This window comes from Schistocerca serialis, chromosome 6 (genome assembly GCF_023864345.2).
Source record: "Schistocerca serialis cubense isolate TAMUIC-IGC-003099 chromosome 6, iqSchSeri2.2, whole genome shotgun sequence".
Classification (NCBI taxonomy): domain Eukaryota; kingdom Metazoa; phylum Arthropoda; class Insecta; order Orthoptera; family Acrididae; genus Schistocerca; species Schistocerca serialis.
The window spans coordinates 636,938,940-636,964,419 of NC_064643.1; the positions used below are offsets into that span (position 1 = coordinate 636,938,940).

At 40.9% G+C, this 25,480-nt stretch overlaps 1 protein-coding gene across 1 annotated transcript in view; it reads right to left on the bottom strand.

Annotated features, from left to right (window-relative positions):
• The window catches only part of LOC126483677 (MPN domain-containing protein), a 163,362-nt gene that overhangs the window by 69,186 nt on the left and 68,696 nt on the right, over positions 1 to 25,480 (bottom strand). The window contains exon 6 of the mRNA XM_050106757.1: positions 6,710 to 6,879. Coding sequence (XP_049962714.1) covers positions 6,710 to 6,879 — 170 coding nt within the window. The remainder of the gene's footprint in view (positions 1 to 6,709; positions 6,880 to 25,480) is intronic.

Consider the following 25,480-nt stretch of genomic DNA (forward strand, 5'->3'; position numbering starts at 1 on the left):
AATTTGGCACATTTTATCAGTAAATTAAAAAGCATAGTGATAGAACCAGAGGATATATTAGTTAGTTTTGATGTGGTATTGCTATTCACAATGGTTCTGATCAATAAAGTGTTGCAACAGCTGAATTGAATTTTTCCTCCCATTGTTGCAGAACATTGCCTGACATGAAGGTATTTCAAATGAAACAATGACTTCTATGAACTGACAGATAGGGTCGCTGTGGGAAGACCCTTAAGCCCAGTCGTAGTGAACTTCTTTACAGAAAAATTCGAAGAGCAAGCATTGGAAACTGCAAACAAGAAACTGAATATGTGGCTCTGGTACATGGATGATATGTTTGTTTTGTAGCAGCATGGCAAGAAGGAACTGGGTCGGTTTCAGAAATATCTCAACAGGATCAATCTGAAGATTCAGTTTACCATGGAGGAGGAGGTAGGTGGAAGATTGAATTTGTTCGATGTGTTAGTTTTCAAGAAAGAAGATGGTAGCTTGGGCCACATGATTTACTGAAAACCCACATACACATACCATTACCAACAATGGGATTAGAACCACAACCCACAAAAAAAGTAAGGCATTATAAAAGCTTTGTGGATAGAGCAAGGAAAATCTACGAACCAGAGCTGCTTAACACAGAATTAAAACATCTCACCAATGCATTGCTCAAGAATGGTTATTCGTTTGCTGAGATGAAAAGAGTGTTAACACCACTGTGTAGAAATCATTGCACTGCTCAAGCGTTAGTGAAATCGAAAGTTTTCCTGCTTTTCATTAAGGACATTAATGACGGAATAGGAAAAATCTTGAAAAAGCGGAACATCGTGATAATCTACAAATCCACTCACAAGATACAAGATCACCTAAAATCGGCTAAGGATGCTCACCAACAACTGGAAAAAAGCAGGAATTTATAGGATTCTGTGTAGCTGTGGAGAGATGTACAATGGTACTACAAAAAGAACGGTCAAAAAATGACTAGAAGAGCACAAGGGCAATTGCAGAAGAGGGGAGATTGATAGATCAGCTGTTAAGGAGCATGCTTTGCAGACAGGAGACCATCACATTCATTTTGATAGGACTGAAGTACTAGCAGCCACAAGCGGATACCACAAAAGGTTCTAAAGAGAGGCCACAGAGATTATAAAACACCCCAGGAATTTTAATAGGAATAAGGACGGAATGAAAGCAACAGTGGATGCCAGCAGTCAACAATGGTCAATTGCTCTCATGCATTCAAAACATGTGACATCATGCCACTGTGTGCAAGTGTAATTTTACTGTAATAAACATCGAGCCAGGGTGTGAATTGAACATTCAAAGAATCTACGATCCTGCTTGAAAATGTCCTCTGCAGAGGGGGACAAAATGTTTGGTTTTTGGGCGAAATCCATTCGACCATGGCATAATAGCCTGGAACATTTTATTAATGGTAAATTTTTTGTTAATCAGGAGTACCAATTTCTGATCTGGTCAACAAGATGAGGACGAACAATCTTATAAAATTAATAGTTCTTCTAGTGAATGAAATTGAGACATCTATCAAAATAATGGAAAAGGTAAGAAAAGGAACCACCATTAGTAAGTTACCAAAACATGAAAAATAAAGAAAAATGAAAAGGGATGCATAAAGACTACAAAGGCAACAGTATTTAATTGTTTAAACGACAATCTACCTTGAGTAAGTCAACATCACATCACATGAAAACTTTGAACAGCCTCTTTACAGTCTTTACACCAACGAACAGTTTCCAAACTCCAAAGACAAGAAATTGCACTTAACCTGTATGAATAGACAAGCTGTGTCTCCCCTATAAACTGTAGGAATATGCTAAGTAAAAATAGCCAATTAAGTAACAGAAATTGAAAATATTTCTGCTCCTTCTACATCTACATCTACACTCTGCAAGCCACCTGACGGTGTGTGGCGGAGAGTACCTTGAGTACCTCTATCGGTTCTCCCATCTATTCCAGTCTCATATTGTTCGTGGAAAGAAAGATTGTCAGTATGCCTCTGTGTGAGCTCTAATATCTCTGATTTTATCCTCATGGTCTCTTCGCGAGATATACGTAGCAGGGAGCAATATACTGCTTGACTCCTCAGTCAAGGTATGTCCTCAAAACTTCAACAAAAGCCTGTACTGAGCTACTGAGCGTCTCTCTTGCAGAGTCTTCCACTGGAGTCTATCTATCATCTACGTAACGCTTTTGCAATTAATAAATGATCTGTAACGAAGCGCACTGCTCTCCATTGGATCTTCTCTATCTCTTCTATCAACCCTATCTGGAACGGATCCCACACCGGCGAGCAGTATTCAAGCAGTGTGCGAACAAGTGTACTGTAACCTACATCCTTTGTTTTCATACTGCATTTCCTTAGGATTCTTCCAATGAATCTCAGTCTGGCATCTGCTTTACCGACAATTAATTTTATATGGTCATTCCATTTCAGATCACTTCTATTGCCAACTCCCAGATAATTTATGGAATTAACTGCTTGCAGTTGCTGACCTGCTATATTGTAGCGAAATGATAGAGGATCTTTATTTCTACGTATTCGCAGCACATTACACTTGTCTACATTGAGATTCAATTGCCATTCCCTGCACCATTCGTCAATTCGTTGCAGATCCTCCTGCATTTCAGTACAATTTTCCATTGTTACAACCTCTCAATATACTACAGCATCATCCGCAAAACGCCTCAGTGAATTTCTGATGTTATGCACAAGGTCATTTATATATATTGTGAATAGCAATGGTCCTACGACACTCCCCTGCAGCACACCTGAAATCACTCTTACTTCGGAAGACTTCTCTCCATTGAGAATGACATGCTGCATTCTGTTATCTAGGAACTCTTCAATCCAATCACACAATTGGTCTGATAGTCCATATGCTCTTACTTTGTTCATTAAATGACTGTGGGGAACTGCATCAAATGCCTTGCGGAAGTCAAGAAACACAGCATCTACCTGGGAACCCGCGTCAATGGCCCTCTGAGTCTCGTGGGCGAATAGCGCAAGCTGGGTTTCACACGATCGTCTTTTTCGAAACCCATGCTGATTCCTACAGAGTAGATTTCTAGTCTCCAGAAAAGTCATTATACTCGAACATAATGCGTGTTCCAAAATTCTACAACTGATCAACGGTAGAGATATAGGTCTATAGTTCTGCACATCTGTTCGACATCCCTTCTTGAAAACGGAGATGAACTGTGCCCTTTTCCAATCTTCTGGAACGCTACGCTCTTCCAGAGACCTACGGTACACCGCTGCAAGGAGAGGGGGCAAGTTCCTTCGCATACTCTGTGTAAAATCGAACTGGTATCCCATCAGGTCCAGCGGCCTTTCCTCTTTTGAGCGATTTTAATTGTTTTCCTATGCCTCTGTCATCTATTTCGATATCTGCCATTTTGTCACCTGTGCGACAATCTAGAGAAGGAACTACAGTGCAGTCTTCCTCTGTGAAACAGCTTTGGAAAAAGACATTTAGTATTTCAGCCTTTTGTCTGTCATCCTCTGTTTCAGTACCATTTTGGTCACAGAGTGTCTGGACATTTTGTTTTGATCCACCTACCGCTTTGACATAAGACCAAAATTTCTTAGGATTTTCTGCCAAGTCAGTACATAGAACTTTACTTCCGAATTCATTGAACACCTCTCACATAGCCCTCCTCACACTACATTTTGCTTCATGTAATTTTTGTTTGTCTGCAAGGCTTTGGCTATGTTTATTTTTGCTGTGAAGTTCCCTTTGCTTCTGTAGCAGTTTTCTAACTCAGTTGTTGTACCACGGTGGCTCTTTTCCATCTCTTACAATCTTGCTTGGCACATACTCATCTAATGCATATTGTACAATGGTTTTGAACTTTGTCCACTAACTTGAGATAAAACTTTAGTGTTGAGCAGTCAAGAACTTTGAAATCTGCTTTTTGTCACTTTTGCTAAACAGAAAAATCTTCCTACCATTTTTAATATTTCTATTTATGGCTGAAATAATCGATGCTGTAACCGCTTTAAGATTGCTGATTCCCTATTCTGTGTTAACTGTTTCAAATAGTTCGGGTCTGTTTGTCACCAGAAGGTCTAATATGTTATTGCCTCGAGTCAGTTCTCTGTTTAACTGCTCTAGGTAGTTTTCAGATAAGGCACTTAAAAAAATTTCACTGGATTCTTTGTCCCTGCCACCCATTATAAACGTTTGAGTCTCCCAGTTTATACCTGGTAAATTAAAATCTCCACCCAGAACTACAACATGGTCGGGAAATTTACTCGAAATATTTTCCAGATTTTCCTTCAGGTGTTCTGCCACAACAGCTGTTAAGCCAGGGGGCTACAGAGACATCCAAATACCATGTTTGAGCCTGCTTCAACTGTGACCTTCACCCAAATTATTTCACATTTCGGATCTCCATCAATTTCCTTCAATACTATTGCACTGTGTGTCGCTATAAAAATGCCTACCCCTTCACTGTCTAGCCTGTCTCTGCAGTATACATTCCAAACTGAGTTTAGAATTTCATTACTGTTTACATCTGGTTTCAGCCAACTTTCCATCCCTAGTACTACATGGGCATTGTGACCGTTTATTAAAAAGAGCAGTTCTGGGACCTTTCTATAGACCCTCCTGCAGTTTACTATTACCACATTAATATTGTCATTCCCTGCTGCGTTTTGCCTACTGCTACCTTGTCGCATCTCAGGAGGCATCTTGTCGGGCCTAGGGAGGGAATTCTCTAACCTAAAAAACCCACATGTGCACTCCACGCATACTCCGCTACCCTTGTAGCTGCTACCTCTGTGTAGTGCATGCCTGACCTATTCAGGGGGACCCTAAATTTCTCCACCCGATAGCAGAGGTTGAGAAATTTGCACCCTACATCTCCTGAGAATCGTCTGAGCCTCTGGCTTAAGCCTTCCACTCGGCTCCAAATCAGAGGACCGTGATCAGTTCTGGGTACAACACCTCAAATAGTTAACTCAGATCCCCCCCCCCGCATGCGAGGCTTTCTGCCTTCACCAACTCTGCCAACCGCCTGTATGAGCTGAGGATGACCTCTGAACCCAGACAGCAAGAGTCACTGGTGCCGACATGAGCAACAATTTGCAGTCGCGTGCACCTAGTGCTCTCTATCACCGCTGGCAGGGCCTCCTCCACATCTCGGATGAGACACCCCAGTAAGCAGACAGAGTGAACACTGGCCTTCTTCCCTGACCTTTCCGCTATTTCCCTAAGGGGCTCCATCACCCGTCTAACACTGGAGCTCCCAATCACTCGTGTGACGCGAACACAGTTGAACCCGCCATTCCCCTCGGGGAGAGGGTGGCCCAACTGCACCCAGTACCCATGAAGATGTCTCAACAGCAGGGACCGTGGGTGAAGCATGTAACACTTGGGGTGTACCATGCAATGCACCAGACTCCCCACTGCCGCTACACTCCGAGGCAGCAGCCTGAAGACGGCTGACCGCGGTCATCAGCACGTTCAGCTGTTCACGAACAGTGGTCAGCTCCTCCTGTGTCCGTACACAGCAGTCACACATCCTATCCATCCGAAGGTATCAACAATTTCCTGTAGAGAGTTAAGTAATCAACTTTTAACTAGACTTCTAAATCACTACGGGCGACAGGTAGCTGACTAAACCGTGGTTACTAGACAGTTCTTGTTGGAAACAATGAAAATAAGCACTAGCTGTCTCTAGAGTGTATTCAAAACAAACACGGAATCTATGGAACACTATTACTAGTACTCGAAAATTACAGCTTCCTAAAAGCAAAAACACACGGGAAAAGAAGTGACGTAAGAAAAACACAGTTAATACTTAAATTTACGTAGCTTACTGCACAGCAGATGTGAAGCAGATGGGAGTTACGACAGTTCACTAACTTCAAGCTCAACTATCACACCACAGTACACTATGGTATGCAGCAACAGAGCAACGAAGGAAACAATCGACATACCAGTGTACATACAAATTAAGGATCTACATATACATAGTGAAATCAGTACACAAAAAAAAAAAAAAACACAAGAAATATTAATTTTTCAGTATGAGAGGTTCCTTTGGCGAAAAAGAGAGGAAAGGCTTGGAGGAAATAAAATGTACGAGGGATTAACTAGAAAAGTTGTACTGGACACCATATCAAAGGAGATAAACCTTTGGCCTGAGTACAATCCTAATTAATTGCTATTTGGTTCTATTTCCTCTCTTTTGTCAGATCAAAGAACCTCTGGTTCCCACTAAGCATTTTGGAACCTTTTCATGTCTTTCACTTGCTCACAAAATACGCACAACCTTTTCATATCAATGTTCCATTATAACAATATGGAAAGGATAGACTGCTACTCACCATAAACAAGAGGTATTGCGTCACAACACCACCTCTACAGGGTAAGTAGCAATCTATCCTTTCCATATTGTTGTAATTGCATCCTGAATATTCCATTATAGTTTCATCATTGTGGGTACTTTCCTTATGAAAAAAATCAATATGATTGAAAATAAGAAACATATAACATTCCAAGAGCTGTAGTTACAGTTCACTGATTGATAACTAAAATCTAGTTTTCTCAAGAGTTTCAAACACAATACAAACTAATCATATAACTGAGTTTCTTTATTAAATACATTATGACTACTGTTCAAAATTAAAACAGGCACTATACTTAATACAGCCAATGATTTTGCAAAAAAAATATTATTTACTTACTATGTGCGTTCACATCCCAATGACCTCCTAAATATCCCACAACTTCTGAGGTAGTTAAATGACAATGGAAGTCCATAACAAGAACAGCATTAGTAGACATGGAAACCAGAAATGGCTGAATTTTCCCCAGGCTTGAAAATGCTGTGCTCTCAACCAACGTGTTTGGATCACTGAAACAGAGTGCTGGTATTAACAGCTTTTGCAATTAAATGCATGTGCCAAACAAAATTTGTGACCACCTATTACAAAACAAAAGTTCCACATAAGTTTTCAGCATATAACCAAAATCATAATGGAATGCTACATGAAATAATATAATTTAGCTGGAAAAAGTAAACTGCCATATACGAGACTTTGCAACAGATGGCAATGGATAATGGAGTGAAAGGTTACAGAGGGGTGACCAAATGAGCTGACAGGTTATGGCAGGATAGCTTGTTCAGCCCTTCGTGATGATCTGCTGGATTCTTTGATAAAAGGTAACTTTCAAGGATGTGGGACAATTTAAGGTACTCATTTGCATACAAAAACAGCTGTGAAATTAATTTTGTGCATTGTACTAACAATTAACTACACAAAACTGTTACAACCCAGTTTAGATTACATAGGCTTGAATGAATACATATCACAAAAACCACTAATTAAGAAAAAGAAAGCAGGGGAGAAGGATTCTGCTTGCTTAATATTTAGAGTATTACACTGATGATCGTAAAGGAAAAACAATTGAGAGGACAAGTTGAAAAGTTATCAGCCTTAGAAGAATTGCAAGTATTTGGCAATTATTCTTATACCCATTGCAAGATTATCAATATAAATCAGTTTAGTATTCCAGGAACAACTGGCCACAAGCTTCCTAACAGATGAAGTCCCTTTTTTTGTGAGGAGCTACAGGCTTCCATTCAGTACTTCAGTTCTTGTATTATTCCTAATGTGAATTTGTTCTTATGTGTATAATAAACATAAACAGTAACAAATTGGTATGTAAAAATCATACTTAAACAGCTCAGTGCAGGCAGTATTGCAAAATTTGTTTATGCATTTTATTCTGGTCAGCATTCAACAATGTGGCACCTATCTTTCACAAAACTTCATACTTAATTTTCTATGTACAATGTACCATAATTTATCTTTTGATACATCTACAATGACAGTAATTTCAACTATCTGTAATCGTAGATTGTCTATTGCCACTTTGTGCATTTTCTTGGCATTTTCATATAAGGTTGTTATTTTGAGATGTCCTTATATGAACTCTTATCAAGAGAAGTACAGACATAACTTCAGTCGCTTCATTAGTAACAAGAGAATGGAAGCATTTGATATGTGAGGGATGAGGAGGTTCTCCACAGAATCAGCAGAGAAAGGAGGATACGGAAAACACTGACAAGAGGAAGGGACAGGATGAAGAAGCAGACTCCTTATCAACCTCAACCAACTCTGCATAAATTTTTGTTGCCAATAAGCTGATTAAAAATGAAAAAGTTTATAATGGCACATCACTCCAGTTTCTACATTTGAAAGACACACAAGTAATGTTACTACTTTGAAAAGTTGTACGAACAAAAATATTTTGCAGATCAAACCAAAACTGGACTTGTGTTATTCCACAGCAGGCAGTGTCATAAAAGGGAGGAAAAAAGGACAATATCTGTGCCCCCAAGAAAGTTTCACCTTGTCCTTATCTACACGTAAGAACAGAGGCCTGTTCGCAGAGATAATTTATTTGTCATGCTGTTACCAGGAGTTTGGAGAGAGAAAGAGAGAGAGAGAGAGAGAGAGAAAGAAAGAAAGAGAGAGAGAGAGAGAGAGAGAGAGGGGGGGGGGGGGGGGAAGGAATGGAGAGGGGGGGAGAGGGGGGGAAGGAATGGAGAGGTGGGGAGAGGGGGGGGGGGAGAGAGAGAGAGAGAGAGAGAGAGAGAGAGAGAGAGAGAGAGAGAGAGAGAGAGAGAACTGTCACTTTGAACTGTAGATAAGACACCAGGGTCAATGTGGAAATTACTTTTATGCCTTACATTGTGTTTGTGCAGTCTCAGTTAATCTGAAACTTATAACGGAACCTTCCCATCACACCCTCCTCAGATTTACTGGTAAGATGTCCCAGTGGATAACACGTCAAAAACTGAAAACAGATCAAGCATGAAAAGAGGAAGAACATGTACTAAACTACAGAGAAAAAATAAATAAAAAAATAAAATAAAATAAAAAAAGCAGTGAACGGTCTAAACTGAACAAGTGCAACATCGAGCAGAGTGTAAGGGCCATGGTGTCACGGTTAAGTGGTCACAGTGTTGGAGTATGAAGCAGGCGAGACGGGTTCCAAACCCCCTCACGTCATTTATTTATTTATTTTTTCACAACTTTATGAACTGTACATCTGGTCATTGTAATGTCTGTCTTCTTTCTGTAGTCTTTTGACAGTTTTCATACTATACATTGGTTATAGAATATTAGTCATGTGGTAAGAATATATTACCATCGCAAGTAAATGTGATGAATAGTGAGAGTAGCCGAGGTACTACACAGACGTCTCACAGAAATGAAAACAACAGATAAAGGGATGTGAACTGTGTTACAACAAAGGAACTTGAGAGTCAAAACTTCCAAAATGGAATGCAACTTCAAAAACGTTAAAAATATATGTTTAGACAGAGCATAGAGAAGCTGTGTACTGCCACTAACGCCATGCATGACACTTCAGATGTGTTTCCCAGTGAAGGATTCAACTGACTTGTCACCTTCATCATTGAAGGTTTGCAGTTCCGAATTGACAACTACTTCCATGCGGCTGCTAAGAGAGTAATTGTGCAGAATCAACTTTCATTAAGGTTTCTTCTTTACACCTCGCTGTTGCAAATGGATGTTACACCACAACACAGACACAAATTTGAATACAGCGAACAGCAAAAGAAATTGAAAAGAAAAGGCACGAGGGAGCTTTGAACACGGCTTACCCGCATTGCAGTCCAACACCGTAACCCCCTAACCATGACGCCGCTGCTTCTCTTCTTCATTCAATGTTGCACTTGTTAACCTTGGACCAGTCACAGTTTCTATTTTGCTTTTTTTTCACAGTTTAGTACACCTTCTTCCCATTTTCATGCTTGATCTGCATTCAGTTTTTGACGGGCCGTCCACTGGGCCCTCTTACCACTAAATCTGTGATGGGGAGTTTCCCTTGTTAGTTCAATCACACGTCCCATAAGATAACATGGAGTACAGTAAATAAAGTTAGCTAGAAAACTTAATTTCATGTCAGCACAATAAGAGATATATTTTAGTGCTAAATACGCTCAACTTATCTTTGTCTGCACTCCAATTTAGCCTTACATCCATCAACAAACTAAGGAATTTTACACAAAGCACACGATGCCTATTTGTAGCACAAGAAGGTCACTATTATTTGCTTCAAATTTTGTTTTAATAATATTCCATTCAAAAATTTACATACATTATGGAGTCACGCAAGTATCTTTTTATGTACAAAAATTTGAAAAGTAGTCACATACGGTCTTTTATCATTTACCAAGCAGTAGTATAAATTATGGTTACCCGAGAACATACATACTTCAGTCTTAAAAGATGCTCCAAAATCATGATATCGAACCTGCCACTAACAGCAAGAGGCATGAAGCTGGAAGCTGCAACCTGTCACCCAATACAAGGATGTCTATAATGTCACAGAAGTTGAGTAGCACCATCACTGTGGTGTAACAGTTATGATACTAGACTGTTGCATGGAGGGTTGTGAGTTCAAAACTCACCTGAACCGTAAAATTTTAATTTCTATATTCGGTTTGAGGACATTCTAGAAGTATCCAAAAATATCAAGAATCATTGTACTGGAATGTTCTGTAACTGTATACATACTGTATGTGTTCTGGCCAGAGGCAGTTCTCTCCGCACCCTTGTATGTGCAAGTGCTGAATAAACCTTCGTTAAGTGAAGTTAGTGTTTGTCATTCATCTTATTACGCCTTCTTCTACGTGACATTATCAAGTGAAGTTAGTGTTTGTAATTCATCTTATTATGCCTTCTTCCACGTGACATTATTCTGGCAGAGACACTGGGTATTGGAACTTGTGACAAGGCACATTATTGACGACACAATAGTTCCCATCAGGCCACAACACAGCCATCGTTTACGTGGCGAGAAACCCGACTTCTAGCCATATTCAACAGATTGCAATCTATCGGAGACAAAAGAAGAAGAAGAAGAGGACATTACGATGACAGCAACTGTGTGCCACCACATGAGACATCCTTCCAGGTTCTCTGGTGACAATGGCCAAGATCCAAACCAGTGGCTGAAAGTTTATGAGCGTAAAGCCAAATTTAACAAATGGGATGACACCGTGTGTTTGGCTAACGTATTTTTCTACTTGGAGGGCACTGCCAAGCAATGGTATGAGAACAACGAGGAGAAGTTCACAAGCTGGGAAGTATTCCAGGCAGAACTGCACAAGTTATTTCGGCGACACACAACGACAGAAGTACAAGGCTGAAGATAAATTAAACTGCAGGGCACAGCATCCAGGAGAAACTACAGCATCCGACATTCAACACATCTTGGACCTGTGTAAAACAGTGGTTCCAAGAATGAAGATAAGGCTGCACATCTCATGAAGGGTGTTGCTGAGGACACGTATCAGGCCCTACTCATGAAGGAGGTTTCGACAGCAGATGACTTGATAAAATGGTGCCAGTAAATCGAGACAATGCATAAAAAAAAAAAAAAAAAAAAAAAAAAAAAAAAAAAAAAAAAAAAGAGTTTAAATGTCTTCCAAACATCGTATCAATGTCTGTGATGGAGGAAGAAACTGATTTCACAAGTGTTCTTTGTCAGATAGTGAGAGAGGAAGTTCAGAAGGCACTTGGACTGCACAGCGAGCAAAAAACCAAGACACTTCAAGACGTCATACGGGAGGAAGTGGAACAGACATTGAACCCCATCTCTCGTCCTTCATTTCCCTTTAAAACAGTGAAAAAGTCGAGATCCAGGCAAAGTTATGTTCCTACAATGCCGCATGAGGAACCTGTTTGGGCACCAAGAAAGACTGATGTCTGGAAGACCCAGGATAACCAACCAGTATGTTTCCACTGCGGACAACCAGGACATGTGGTGCGCTATTGTTGAGAAAGACTGCAGATATTTGATGACGCCCACGCCAGAAGACAGCAGACCGATCTTAGCCGATGTTAACTCCGGGACAACGATGATGAACAAGAAGATGTGGGTGCAGGACGACGTAGGTCACCATTGCCACAAGCCAGCCGCTGGAGAGGACGCTCCCCAACACGCCAATCAAGGTCTCCATCGCTGTTTAGAAGCTCCAGCCGATCACCTAGCCACCGCAACCTGGAAACCTAGAGGGTGCGACATTCCTTGGAGGTGAGACGGCCTAAGAGAAAAATCCTCCGCGTCGATCACTACAAAAATGATAGGAAACTATATCGATATCCTCATGGATAACCAACCAGCCCAAGCTCTGGTGGACTCTGGAGCATCATATTCAGTCATTTCGGAGAAGTACCGCCACCAGTTGCAGAAAACAGTATTCGTCGACAACAAAACATCTCTGTTGAAGGTGGCTAATGGGAAACATGTAAAACCTACAGCAAGATGTGTCGTTTGTGTGGGTGTAAGTGGCCATACACAGCCCTTAGAATTCATTGCCTTACAAGAGTGTAGTCATGACGTCATTCTCGGATGGGACTTTTTGAAAGCTTCTCAGGCAATTATAGATTGTGGTCACTCAAAGATTATGCTAGACGAGATGAGATACTGTGAAAAGGAAGATGCACATCCAAGTGTGTGGAAACTGTGTGTGCTGGATGAAGTGATCATTCCTGCAGTCAGCACTAGAAAGGTAACTGTCATGTGTCATGCCGTGCATCAACCCATAGATCTTGCAGTGGAATGTATGAGAAGCATACCATTGAAGAATAACTTGGTCATCCCAACCTCTGTCGGCTTGTTTAAGAACGGATTCAGTGAATTCCTTCCAAGACGCATGTGCGTAGCAAATGCTGAGCCGTTAATTGCAAAACAGCTGAGCGTCATAGAAACCTCCCATGCCGAGTCTGTGGGTGAAATTGGCGCTACCACTATGAGGCAAGATCTTCTACCTTGACTATCACCAGATCTCACTAAGGAACTACAGAAGAAGCTACTTGCCATTCTTCAAGAGTTCTCTGAATGCTTCAATCCGCAGGTGAAGAGCAAATTAGAGAAATCGATGGTGAAGCACCAAATTAGCACTGAAGACCATCAACCAATAAGCCAGGGAGCATACCGTGTGTCAGCAATGGAACATCGAATAATTCGAGATGAGGTAGAGAAAATAATGATGAATGACATCATTCAGCCTCGCAGAACCCATGGTCATCACCAGTGGTTCTTGTCAGGAAGAAGGATAGCAGTTGGCGCTTTTGTGTTGATTACAGGAAGCTTCATAAAGTAACCAAAAAGGGCGTTTACCCTCTTCCACGAATTGACGATACATTAGATTGTCTGAAGGGAGCTAAGTTTTTCTCAACCATGGACATGTATTCAGGATACTGGCAAATCGAAGTAGATGAGGCTGATCGTGAGAAAACTGCATTCTTCACCCCTGAGGGTCTGTATGAGATTAAGGTAATTCTGTTTGGTTTGTGCAATACACCAGCAACTTTTGAACGGATGATGGATAATCTTCTAAGTCACCTGAAGTGGATGATGTGTCTTTGTTATTTAGATGAAATTACAGTGTTGTCAGAGACATTTGATGAACACATAAAAAGACTGAGGGCCATTCTTAAGTGTCTCCAACAGGGCAGACTGAAACTTAATCCAAGAAAGTATCTCTTTGGAGCAAAAGAAATAAAAATACTTGGACACCTTGTGTCAAACGAAAGTGTGCAGCCAGACCCAGAAAAGGTGAGATCTATAATGGAATTTCCTATTACTAAAAGTATTAGAGATGTGAGAAGCTTCCTTGGATTGTGTTCTTATTACCGTCGTTTCATCAAATACTTTTGTATCAAAGCCAGACCTCTCCAAGAGTTGTTAAAAGCCAAAGGTGAATTTATCTGGGGTGGTGCTCAACAAGATTCTTTCGATGTGCTGCGAAAAGCTCTGACGACTGACCCTGTACTTGGTCTGTATTATGAGAGAGCACCTACAGAACTACACACAGATGCTAGTGGGTATGGGATCGGTGCTGTTCTGGTGCAAATTTCGGATGGAAAAGAGAAGGTTATAGCCTATGCTTCTAGGACACTTACAAAAGCCAAGAGAAACTACTCAACTACAGAAAGAGAATATCTTGCTGTGTGGGCCATGTGTAAAACAGGACGACTCGCCAGGTGGGCACTACGTCTTCAAGAGTATGACATTACTATAGTGTACAAAAGTGGAAGAAAACACCAAGATGACAACTGTCTCTCAAGAAACACTGTGCAAGACCATCAAGACTTTGATGAAGATAGCGACTCACTTGATGCACTCCAGGATCTCTCTGCTGAGCACAAGAAGGACGCCAAGATATCTCAAATTATGCTTGCCTTAAATCGGTCAGAGGATGTGAAAGGACAATTTAAGGTAGTTAATGGATTACTTTACAAGAAAAAAATTGATTCGTTTGTAAAGAGGTCCAGTGAATCCTAAACATACGTGCTTAGATGTTCTAAAGAAATTCCATGTCACACCTGAGGCTGGACATTTAAGATTTATTAAGCCACACAATAGGATCCGCAAGAGATTTTCCTGGCCAGGTTTATTTAGGAGTGTTCTTCACTATGTGTGGCACTGTCGAGAGCCCCAGAGGAGAAAGGCAGTTCCTCAGAAACCACCTGACCGACTCATACCAATTCCACCAGCCGAAACGCCTTTCCAGCGTGTTGGGATTGACCTCCTTGGACGGTTTCCAATGTCTGCTAGTGGAAATAGATGGATTATTGTTTGCACTGATTATCTGACACGCTATGCCATTACAAAAGCCATGAAAACAGCCAAAGCATTCAAAGTAGCCAAATTCATAATAGAAGACATTGTATTAAAACACGGTGGCCCAAGGTCGTTAATTACGGATCAAGGGAAAGTTTTTCAATCAAATCTTGTGACAGAGATAAGCCGTCAGTGCAACATTACTCATCACACGTCAGCTATCTATGACCCGCAAACTAATGGGCTTACTGAACGCCTTAATAAGACCTTGGCTGACATGCTACCAATGTTCGTCAGTGTTGAGCAGGGCAGACGTTTGCCTACAACACCGCCAAACAAGACACCACAGGATTTATGCCATTTTCACTGGTGCATGGGTGTGAAGCAACTATGACGATGGTCACTGTGTTGCTGTTACATCCTGATCACTTGGACGACAACTACATCGGTCAGGTGTTAACCAGAGCTGATGAAGCTCAGCAGTTAGCTCGGCTCCGCACACTGCAGGGTCAAGAAAACGATCACCGAAGGTATGATGCGAGCCATGCCCTGTTGTCTACCAGCCTGGTGACCTCGTCTGGGTCTTCAGTCTTGTTCGGAAGGTTGGTCTCTCTGAGAAGGTCCTCAGGCACTACTTTGGACCTTATAAGGTTATAAGACAATTGTCTGATGTTACTTATGACGTTGAAGATTTCGACCCCGACACAAAATGTAGAATGATATGAGATACCGTCCACATCCTTCGAACGAAGCCATGTAAGAATCCTGCACCCAGGGTAATAAATTCAAAGTTCCAGCAACAGGCAACAAGAGGAAAGGTGATGAAGAGTGTAGTGGAAAAGGAAGTTCTAAGAAGATCACCGCCAGGGTGAACCTCAGTCATCAGGAGTCGGATTATGCAGGACCAATGACTCGTTCCCAGACTAGGAGGACGTAACACTGAGGTGTTGTTCTCTTAAGCAGGGAGCAATGTCGCAGAAGAAGCTTAGTAGCACCCTCATGTGGTGCAGCAGTTATGATACTAGACTGTTGCATGGTGAGTCGTGATTTCAGAACTCACATGAACTGTAAAATTTTAATTTCTATATTCGGTTTGAGGACATTCTAGAAGTATCCAAAAATATCAAGAATCATTGTACAGGAATGTTCTGTAACTGTATATATACCGTATGTGTTCTGGCTGGAGGCAGTAAGCTCCATGCTCTTGTATGTGCAAGTGCTGAATAAACCTTCATTAAGTGAAGTTAGTGTACGTCATTCATCTAATTAGACCTTCTTCTAGGTGACAATATATTCTTATGCTGACAATTACTTCAATTCTGCAAAACTCATGTTGCTAGAAAAGCAGTTCTCGGGGCAGCCAGTATTTTAACTGGTCAGCAAGTGACATGAGATGTATTGTTGCTGAGATGGTCAAATATTTGTGGGTGGTACAGGTTGCTAATTGAAAAGGTTGATTAACAAATAACAAAAGCTTAGTTTAATGTGGCATGCCTAACCAAATTCAAGAATAAAGTCTCCATACTGGAAGCATAGGCATAGAAAATATTACATCTACATCTACATCCATACTCCGCAAGCCACCTGACGGTGTGTGGCAGAGGGTACCTTGAGTACCTCTATCGGTTCTCCCATCTATTCCAGTCTCGTATTGTTCGTGGAAAGAAAGATTGTTGGTATGCCTCTGTGTGGGCTCTAATATCTCTGATTTTATCCTCATGGTCTCTTCGCGAGATATACATAGGAGGGAGCAATATACTGCTTGACTCCTCGGTGAAGGTATGTTCTCCAAACTTAAACAAAATCCCGTACCGAGCTACTGAGCGTCTCTCCTGCAGAGTCTTCCACTGGAGTTTATCTATCATCTCCGTAACACTTTTGCGATTACTAAATGATCCTGTAACGAAGCGCACTGCTCTCTGTTGGATCTTCTCTATCTCTTCTATCAACCCTATCTGGCACGGATCTCACACTGCTGAGCAGTATTCAAGCAGTGGGCGAACAAGCGTATTGTAACCTACTTCCTTTGTTTTCGGATTACATTTCCTAAGGATTCTTCCAATAAATCTCAGTCTGATATCTGCATTACCGATGATCAACTTTATATGATCATTCCATTTTAAATCACTCCTAATGCGTACTTGCAGATAATTTATGGAATTAACTTCTTGCAGTTGATGACCTGCTATATTGTAGATAAAAGATAAGGAATCTTTCTTTCTATGTATTCGCAGCACATTACACTTGTCTACATTGAGATTCAATTGCCATTCCCTGCACCATCCGTCAATTCATTGCAGATCCTCCTGCATTTCAGTACAATTTTCCATTGTTACAACCTCTCGATATACCACAGCATCATCTGCAAAAAGCCTCAGTGAACTACCGACGTCATCCACAAGGTCATTTATGTATATTGTGAATAGCAACAGTCGTACGACACTCACCTGCGGCACACCTGAAATCACTCTTACTTCGGAAGACTCCTCTCCATTGAGAATGACATGCTGCATTCTGTTATCTAGGAACTCTTCAATCCAATCACACAATTGGTCTGATAGTCCATAAATTGTTCATTAAACGACTGTGGGGAACTGTATCAAACGCCTTGCGGAAGTCAAGAAACACGGCATCTACCTGGGAACCCGTGTCTATAGCCCTCTGAGTCTCGTGGACAAATAGCGCAAGCTGGGTTTCACACGATAGTCTTTTTCGAAACCCATGCTGATTCCTACAGAGTAGATTTCTAGTCTCCAGAAAAGTCATTATACTCGAACATAATGCGTGTTCCAAAATTCTACAACTGATCAACGGTAGAGATACAGGTCTATAGTTCTGCACATCTGTTCGACATCCCTTCTTGAAAACGGAGATGAACTGTGCCCTTTTCCAATCTTCTGGAACGCTACGCTCTTCCAGAGACCTACGGTACACCGCTGCAAGGAGAGGGGGCAAGTTCCTTCGCATACTCTGTGTAAAATCGAACTGGTATCCCATCAGGTCCAGCGGGCTTTCCTCTTTTGAGCGATTTTAATTGTTTTCCTATCCCTCTGTCACCTATTTCGATATCTGCCATTTTGTCACCTGTGCGACAATCTAGAGAAGGAACTACAGTGCAGTCTTCCTCTGTGAAACAGCTTTGGAAAAAGACATTTAGTATTTCAGCCTTTTGTCTGTCATCCTCTGTTTCAGTACCATTTTGGTCACAGAGTGTCTGGACATTTTGTTTTGATCCACCTACCGCTTTGACATAAGACCAAAATTTCTTAGGATTTTCTGCCAAGTCAGTACATAGAACTTTACTTTCGAATTCATTGAACGCCTCTCACATAGCCCTCCTCACACTACATTTTGCTTCATGTAATTTTTGTTTGTCTGCAAGGCTTTGGCTATGTTTATTTTTGCTGTGAAGTTCCCTTTGCTTCTGTAGCAGTTTTCTAACTCAGTTGTTGTACCACGGTGGCTCTTTTCCAACTCTTACAATCTTGCTTGGCACATACTCATCTAATGCATATTGTACAATGGTTTTGAACTTTGTCCCACTGACCCTCAAAACTATCTGTACTTGAGATAAAAACTTTTGTGTTGAGCCATCAAGTACTTTGAAATCTGCTTTTTGTCACTTTTGCTAAACAGAAAAATCTTCCTACCATTTTTAATATTTCTATTTATGGCTGAAGTCATTGCTGCAGTAAGTGCTTTATGCTTGCTGATTCCCTGTTTTGTGTTAACTGTTTCAAATAGTTCGGGTCTGTTTGTCACCAGAAGGTCTAACATGTTATCGCCACAACAGCTGTTGAGCCAGGGGGCCAAAGACACATCCAATTACCATGTCTGAGCCTGCTTTAACCGTGACCTTCACCTAAATTATTTCACATTTCGGATCTCTGTCAATTTCCTTCGATACTATTACACTTCTTATCATTATAAACACACCTCCCCCTTCACTTTCCAGCCTGTCTCTGTGGTATACATTCCAATCTAGTTTAGAATTTCATTACTGTTTACATCTGGTTTCAGCCAGCTTTCCATCCCTAGTACTATACGGGCATTGTGACCGTTTATTAAAAAGAGCAGTTCTGGGACCTTTCTATAGACCCTCCTGCAGTTTACTATTACCACATTAATATTGTCATTCCCTGCTGCATTTTGCCTACTGCTACCTTGTCGCATCTCAGGAGGCGTCTTGTCGGGCCTAGGGAGGGAATTCTCTAACCTAAAAAACCCACATGTGCACTCCACACGTACTCCACTACCCTTGTAGCCGCTTCCTGCATGTAGTGCACGCCTGACATATTCAGGGGGACCCTATATTTCTCCACCTGATAGCAGAGGTCGAGAAATTTGCACCCTAGATCTCCGCAGAATCGGCTGAGCCTCTGGTTTAAGCCTTCCACTCGGCTCCAAACCAGAGGACCATGATCGGTTCTGGGAACGATATTACAAATAGTTAGCTCAGATTCCACCCCGCGAGCGAGGCATTCTGCCTTCACCAACTCCGCCAACCGCCTGGTCTTTGAAGACTGTTAGACATGGTAAGTCTTCTTTAACTCTGCAGAAGTTGCAAAATACAGTCGAACAGAGAATCAAAATATGAACATAGAAATGTTTATCCAGGTTTTTCCATACTTTTTGTGCCTTCAAGAACTCAGATGACACAGTGTTAGTCCATAACACAAGGTCTCTTGCACACAGTTTCACATTTGGTACAAATTATTTAGTTACTACTGGTCTTTGGTGTGTGCATTTTCTCTGCAGCCCTAATGTCATTCCAAGTGACTTTACATTTTACAGTTCACACTGCCTTTCACCGTCATTTGCTCTGGAGCTATTGATGTATAGGTTAATAAAGAATTCAGTTTTGTATTTTATTTTATTTGTTGCTATTTTACATGATGTGACAGTACATTAATGTCAATAGCATTGGGAAAGGGTATCTACACTTTCACTTGTGACCCTCTGTACACAAGACTGTAAGGCTAAACTCCTGATTCACTGGCTTCGGTATTTAGTGTACGTGTACCACTGATATATTATTCAAGCAAATAACAATAATAATTGTGATTCTGTGAAGTGTATAAACAATTATAATAATTATTATTATTACTGTTATTGTATTATTATTATTATTACTATTATTATTATTATTATTGCAGAAGGCAATGTACAAAATTAATGCATCATCATCATCAACAACAACAACGGATCCTAGCCAATTTTGGCAACAGCAACTGCAACCACAGGTAGTTGGCGGTCATGTGCTCTCATGTGCCTGCACGAGTGCATGTAGAACACGTCAGGGCTCCACTGATGTAGCTGCACGAGGGGAATTCAGTAATTAAAGATGAAAATTGATGTAGAAATGCAACAGTTTGTACAAGTAGTTTTGCACTTCCATGATATAAAGTTGGAACCAGTGGGATAAGCTGAAAACAGCTGACAGATTAAATTTGTTTTCATTATAACCTCAATATAGCATATGCAGAAATTTTTTATAAGTTGGTAAAACAGTTCAAAAATGGTCAAACCTCAGAGACTGACAGGCAATGTCCTGGCGGGCCAGACACTGTATCAATTCCTTCGTTTGAAACCTGCATTTATGACATTATTCATGAAGATTGACATGTTGAAGTTGAACATATAGGAAAAACAGTTACAAGACTGAAAGTGTGTACAAGTTTGAAAGAATGCTATGAAATGGAAGTTGATCCTTTTGTAAACAAAATTTTGATGTATGATGAAACTTGATGTCAAATTTTGAAGCGTTCAAAAGATAAAGCATGAACTATAAGCACACCAGCTCACCTATCCCAAAGAAATTCAGAACACGAGATCAGTGGGAAAAATTGTGTTGATCGTCTTTTGGATGACCAATGTGTGGCCTTTTATGATTATTCGGATGAGAAGCCAACAAAAAAATTGCCTATTACTCAGACATGCTTATGAAGAAAGCCAGCAATGAAAAAAAAAACTTGGATATTAAGGTAAATGCATGACTTTCCTACACAACAATGTTTGCCCTCACACCACCCAGATGACCCAAGAAACTATTGAAAAAATGTGTTGACAGATACTTCCACATTCTCTCCCTACAATCCAAATTTGGCTCAATTGGATTTTCATTTGTTTCATTCACACAAAGAGGCTTTTACGGTATAATGAAAAAAAGTCAGCAACAACAAGGAAGTCAAAGAATTTGTGGGAAAGAGGCTCAAACAACAAGATAAAGACTCCTTGGTACACTTCTTGCTAGATCGCACAAAGCATCATCTAGGAATATTCTTTTATCTCATATGTTGTTGCAAATCTTCCTTCTTTCAATGGGGTTTTCAACTTTGGAAATTAAAAAAAGTGCACAGGGACCAGGTCGGAGAGTATGCAGTGTGAGGCAGCACTGTGATTTAGTTTTCTGCACAACAGTCACGTACCACCAGGGATGAATGTGCGAGTGCATCATCATGATGCAAGAGTCATAAATAGTCTCGCTACATTTCAGGCAGTTTCCTTCTCACCTTTTCTTGCAGGCGTCGCAACATATCCTGAGAGTACCATCGATTAGCAGTTTGTCCCTGTGGCATGACTTTATGATGAACTAATCCTTCAAAGTCAAAGAGCACTATCAGCATGGCTTTGGCACCTGACCTGACCTGATCAGCCTTTTTTTTTTTTTTTTTTTTGTCTTGGAGAACCTTTCCCAATCCATTGTGAAGACTGAACCTTGGTCTCAACATCATAACTGTAGACCCATGTTTCATCACCAGTTATGATTCTCTTAAGGAACATCTTGTTCTCACCTGTGTAATACAAAAGCTCTTCACAGACTGCGAGGCGAAGCTCTTTCTGCTCTTGACTCATGAGCTGTGGGACGAACTTGGTGGCAACATGATGCATTCCAAGATGCTGTGTCAGGATTTCATGACATGACACAACTGAAATGCAGACATGCCAACTTTCAAAAGTGAAAAATCAGGAGAATTTTAGTGGTGTACTGTTGTGAATTACAACACATCCCTGACGATTAAAGTTGCAATAATTCAATACCTGTAACAACTCAATTACATTTGCTTTATTATTTACATGTAAGTACTAAATAATGGACATACCTGAGCCTTCAGACTGTATAATTTATCATTCAACATGCTCAACAACATGAATGATGAGCTCTGCAGGCTTCTTTGGATTCACACACATTCAAGTGAAGCACTTTCGAGAGAACTACAGTTCAAAATTACGATCCGAGAAAACAAATTAACGTCTATTAGATTTCTGTTTTGACATTAGCACACTTTTGCATGAATAAATCACTGTTAAATGATCACACATTTTCATTTCATAATGCAACCCATATTTGTGTCACATCTTATATCCGTAAGACATCTTTCCCTAATTTAAATCAATTTTATGCAGGATGTACCTTTTAGGCTTAGCAAATAATCTGAATAGTTTATCAGTCTGAATTTGTTTGACTACGGTGATTACTTATTCAGCACACCCGTAGCTGACTTAGCCTTCTTCAAAAACCCTTAACTAAATTTCTACTCAAAGCACTTGCCTTTTTGAACTGATTTTAAAATTAAAAATTTATCCAAAGATATTTATGGAAGCATGGACCTGAACTGAGTTTTGCTCTCTGTAATTGTGTTAAAAATTCTCTCTCATTCCGCATTACTATGTGGAATTGACAAAATAGCCAGCATCACCTTTGCAAGTTTATCATATTGAAGAACCCCATCAGCCGATTTCATATGACCTACCAACGCCCAATGAAAATCAATTCACTCTGCTGCCAAGTTGGTTTCTTCCAGCTGAAAGTTTCAGAACTGACAGTGGAGAATATCAACTTCTGTATCTAAGTGTCCACTTTCGCTAGTCAGAATATTAGTTAACATAGTCAAGTAGCAGCCATACCTTGTCATCCACCAATATATCGAAGGCGCAGGTTTTTCAAATAGCAAGGGAAGTATTGAAACTGCTCTGAAAATCGGGAGATCATTCTTCACGGTCGGGAGATCGGGAGGAAGAAGGAAAAATCAGGAGTCTCCTGCTTAAATAGGGAGAGTTGGCACGTCTGGAAATGTTACATTCTTCTGCAATCTCTTGGTAAGTCAATCTTAGATTGGCATGCAAAATTTCATTGATGTTCCTGACAAGCGCATTGCTGGTAGATGTCAAAGGGCGTCCTGAACGAGTGTCATCTTTAACTTCCGTCTGGCCGTTTTTAAACCAAGTGAACCATTCGTAGCACTGAGTATGCCTTAAGCGCTCGTCACCGTAGGCTTCCTGCATCATTTGGAGTATCTCTCTAAAGTTCTTCTCAAGTTTCATGCAAACTTTAATGCAGACGCGTTTCTCCTCTAACTCTGCCATCTTGAAATTTGCAAACTGTGCAACAGAATGTTCTACTCAATACAGCACTGGACAATAACTAACAGACATACAACAATGAAACTGCTGGCTGTTACACATAAAACACACGCATGTTCAGGGATGCCAACCAAATTTCACTCCAACACACCATTGACGCGAAACAGGCTATTTAGCTATGTTAAAAATATGGTTTGGATGGTTGTTATTCTGAATGATCATAACATTTAAATAGCATTTTCGGTCAATATTCTCACAAAGTATTTGTTATTTTTATGTAATTAAAGCTTAAAAATCATTAAATGCCAAGATCTCGTCATGTGATCGAAAACGCTCTGCTATTGGCTGATGCTCTGGTGACGTCACAGACTAGTAGCAAGACTAAGTTATACTTGTGTTATAGGAGCGTTAGCCAAAGTTACAACACTTTTATGTACTTTTATTGCAAACAGTTTAGCCATTTAGTGATGGAAAAAGCAATTACAACTTTTAAGTAACAAAAGAAAGGAATTTTGTGAAGGCCGACAGTGAAAGCCTTGCACAAGTTGATGCATTTGTGCTACACCCTTTTAGAGCAGCGATATGTGGAATGATGGACACTCTATTCTCTACTCCTTGCAACATCATTAAACTCGCTCAAAACTAAGGAACTGTAGAACTTTTGCAAATGATCCCACAGAGAGACTACCTCCAGCAGGCATTCCATGGCGCAGTGAACAGCGCATTCGATTGCAGATAAGGAGGTTACATGTTCGAATCCTTGAAGGGTCACAAATTTTTAAAAGTTTTATATGAAATAAGAAAATAGCATTAGCAAGAACTGATTGTAGCAGTTGTTTCGATTGTGGGATGTACTACACAGGGTGTTACAAAAAGGTAAAGCCAAACTTTCAGGAAACATTCCTCACACACAAAGAAAGAAAATATGTTATGTGGACATGTGTCCGGAAACGCTTACTTTCCATGTTAGAGCTCATTTTATTACTTCTCTTCAAATCACATTAATCATGGAATGGAAACACACAGCAACAGACGTACCAGCGTGACTTCAAACACTTTGTTACAGGAAATGTTCAAAATGTCTTCCGTTAGTGAGGATACATGCATCCACCCTCCATTGCATGGAATCCCTGATGCGCTGATGCAGCCCTGGAGAATGGCATATTGTCACCGTCCATGATACGAGCACGAAGAGTCTCTACATTTGGTACCGGGGTAACGTAGACAAAAGCTTTCAAATGCCCCCATAAATGGAAGTCAAGAGGGTTGAGGTCAGGAGAGCGTGGAGAACATAGAATTGGTCCGCCTTTACCAATCCATCGGTCACCGAATCTGTTGTTGAGAAGCGTACGAACACTTCGACTGATATGTGCAGGAGCATGGAGCATGAACCACATGTTGTGTCGTACTTGTAAAGGCACATGTTCTAGCAGCACAGGTAGAGTATCCCGTATGAAATCATGATAACGTGCTCCACTGAGCGTAGGTGGAAGAACATGGGGCCCAATCAAGACATCACCAACAATGCCTGCCCAAACGTTCACAGAAAATCTGTGTTGATGACGTGATTGCACAATTGCGTGTGGATTCTTGTCAGCCCATACATGTTGATTGTGAAAATTTACAATTTGATCACGTTGGAATGAAGCCTCATCCGTAAAGAGGACATTTGCACTGAAATGAGGATCGACACATTGTTGGATGAACCATTCGCAGAAGTGTACCCGTGGAGGCCAATCAGCTGCTGATAGTGCCTGCACACGCTGTACATGGTACGGAAACAACTGGTTCTCCCATAGCACTCTCCATACGGTGACATGGTCAACATTACCTTGTGCAGCAGCAACTTCTCTGACGCTGACATTAGGGTTATCATAAACTGCACGAAGAATTGCCTCGTCCATTGCAAGTGTCCTTGTCGTTCTAGGTCTTCCCCAGTCGCGAGTCATAGGCTGGAATGTTCCGTGCTCCCTAAGACACCGATCAATTGCTTCGAACGTCTTCCTGTCGGGACACCCTCATTCTGGAAATCTGTCTCGATACAAACGTACCGCGCCATGGCTATTGCCCCGTGCTAATCCATACATCAAATGGGCATCTGCCAACTCCGCATTTGTAAACATTGCACTAACTGAAAAACCACGTTCGTGATGAACACTAACCTGTTGATGCTACGTACTGATGTGCTTGATGCTAGTACTGTAGAGCAAAGAGTCGCATGTCAACACAAGCACCGAACTCAACATTACCTTCCTTCAATTGGGCCAACTGGCGGTGAATCGAGGAAGTACAGTACATACTGACGAAACTGCGTAACATCTTTTCTTTATGTGTGTGAGGAATGTTTCCTGAAGTTTGGCCGTACCTTTTTGTAACACCCTGTATATAGCTTCACAGCACTCTTAGTGTGAGAAATGGACAACAGAGGATAAATGCATCTACTTTGCGAACAAACACTTCACTTTTTTGGTAAGCTTTGCTAG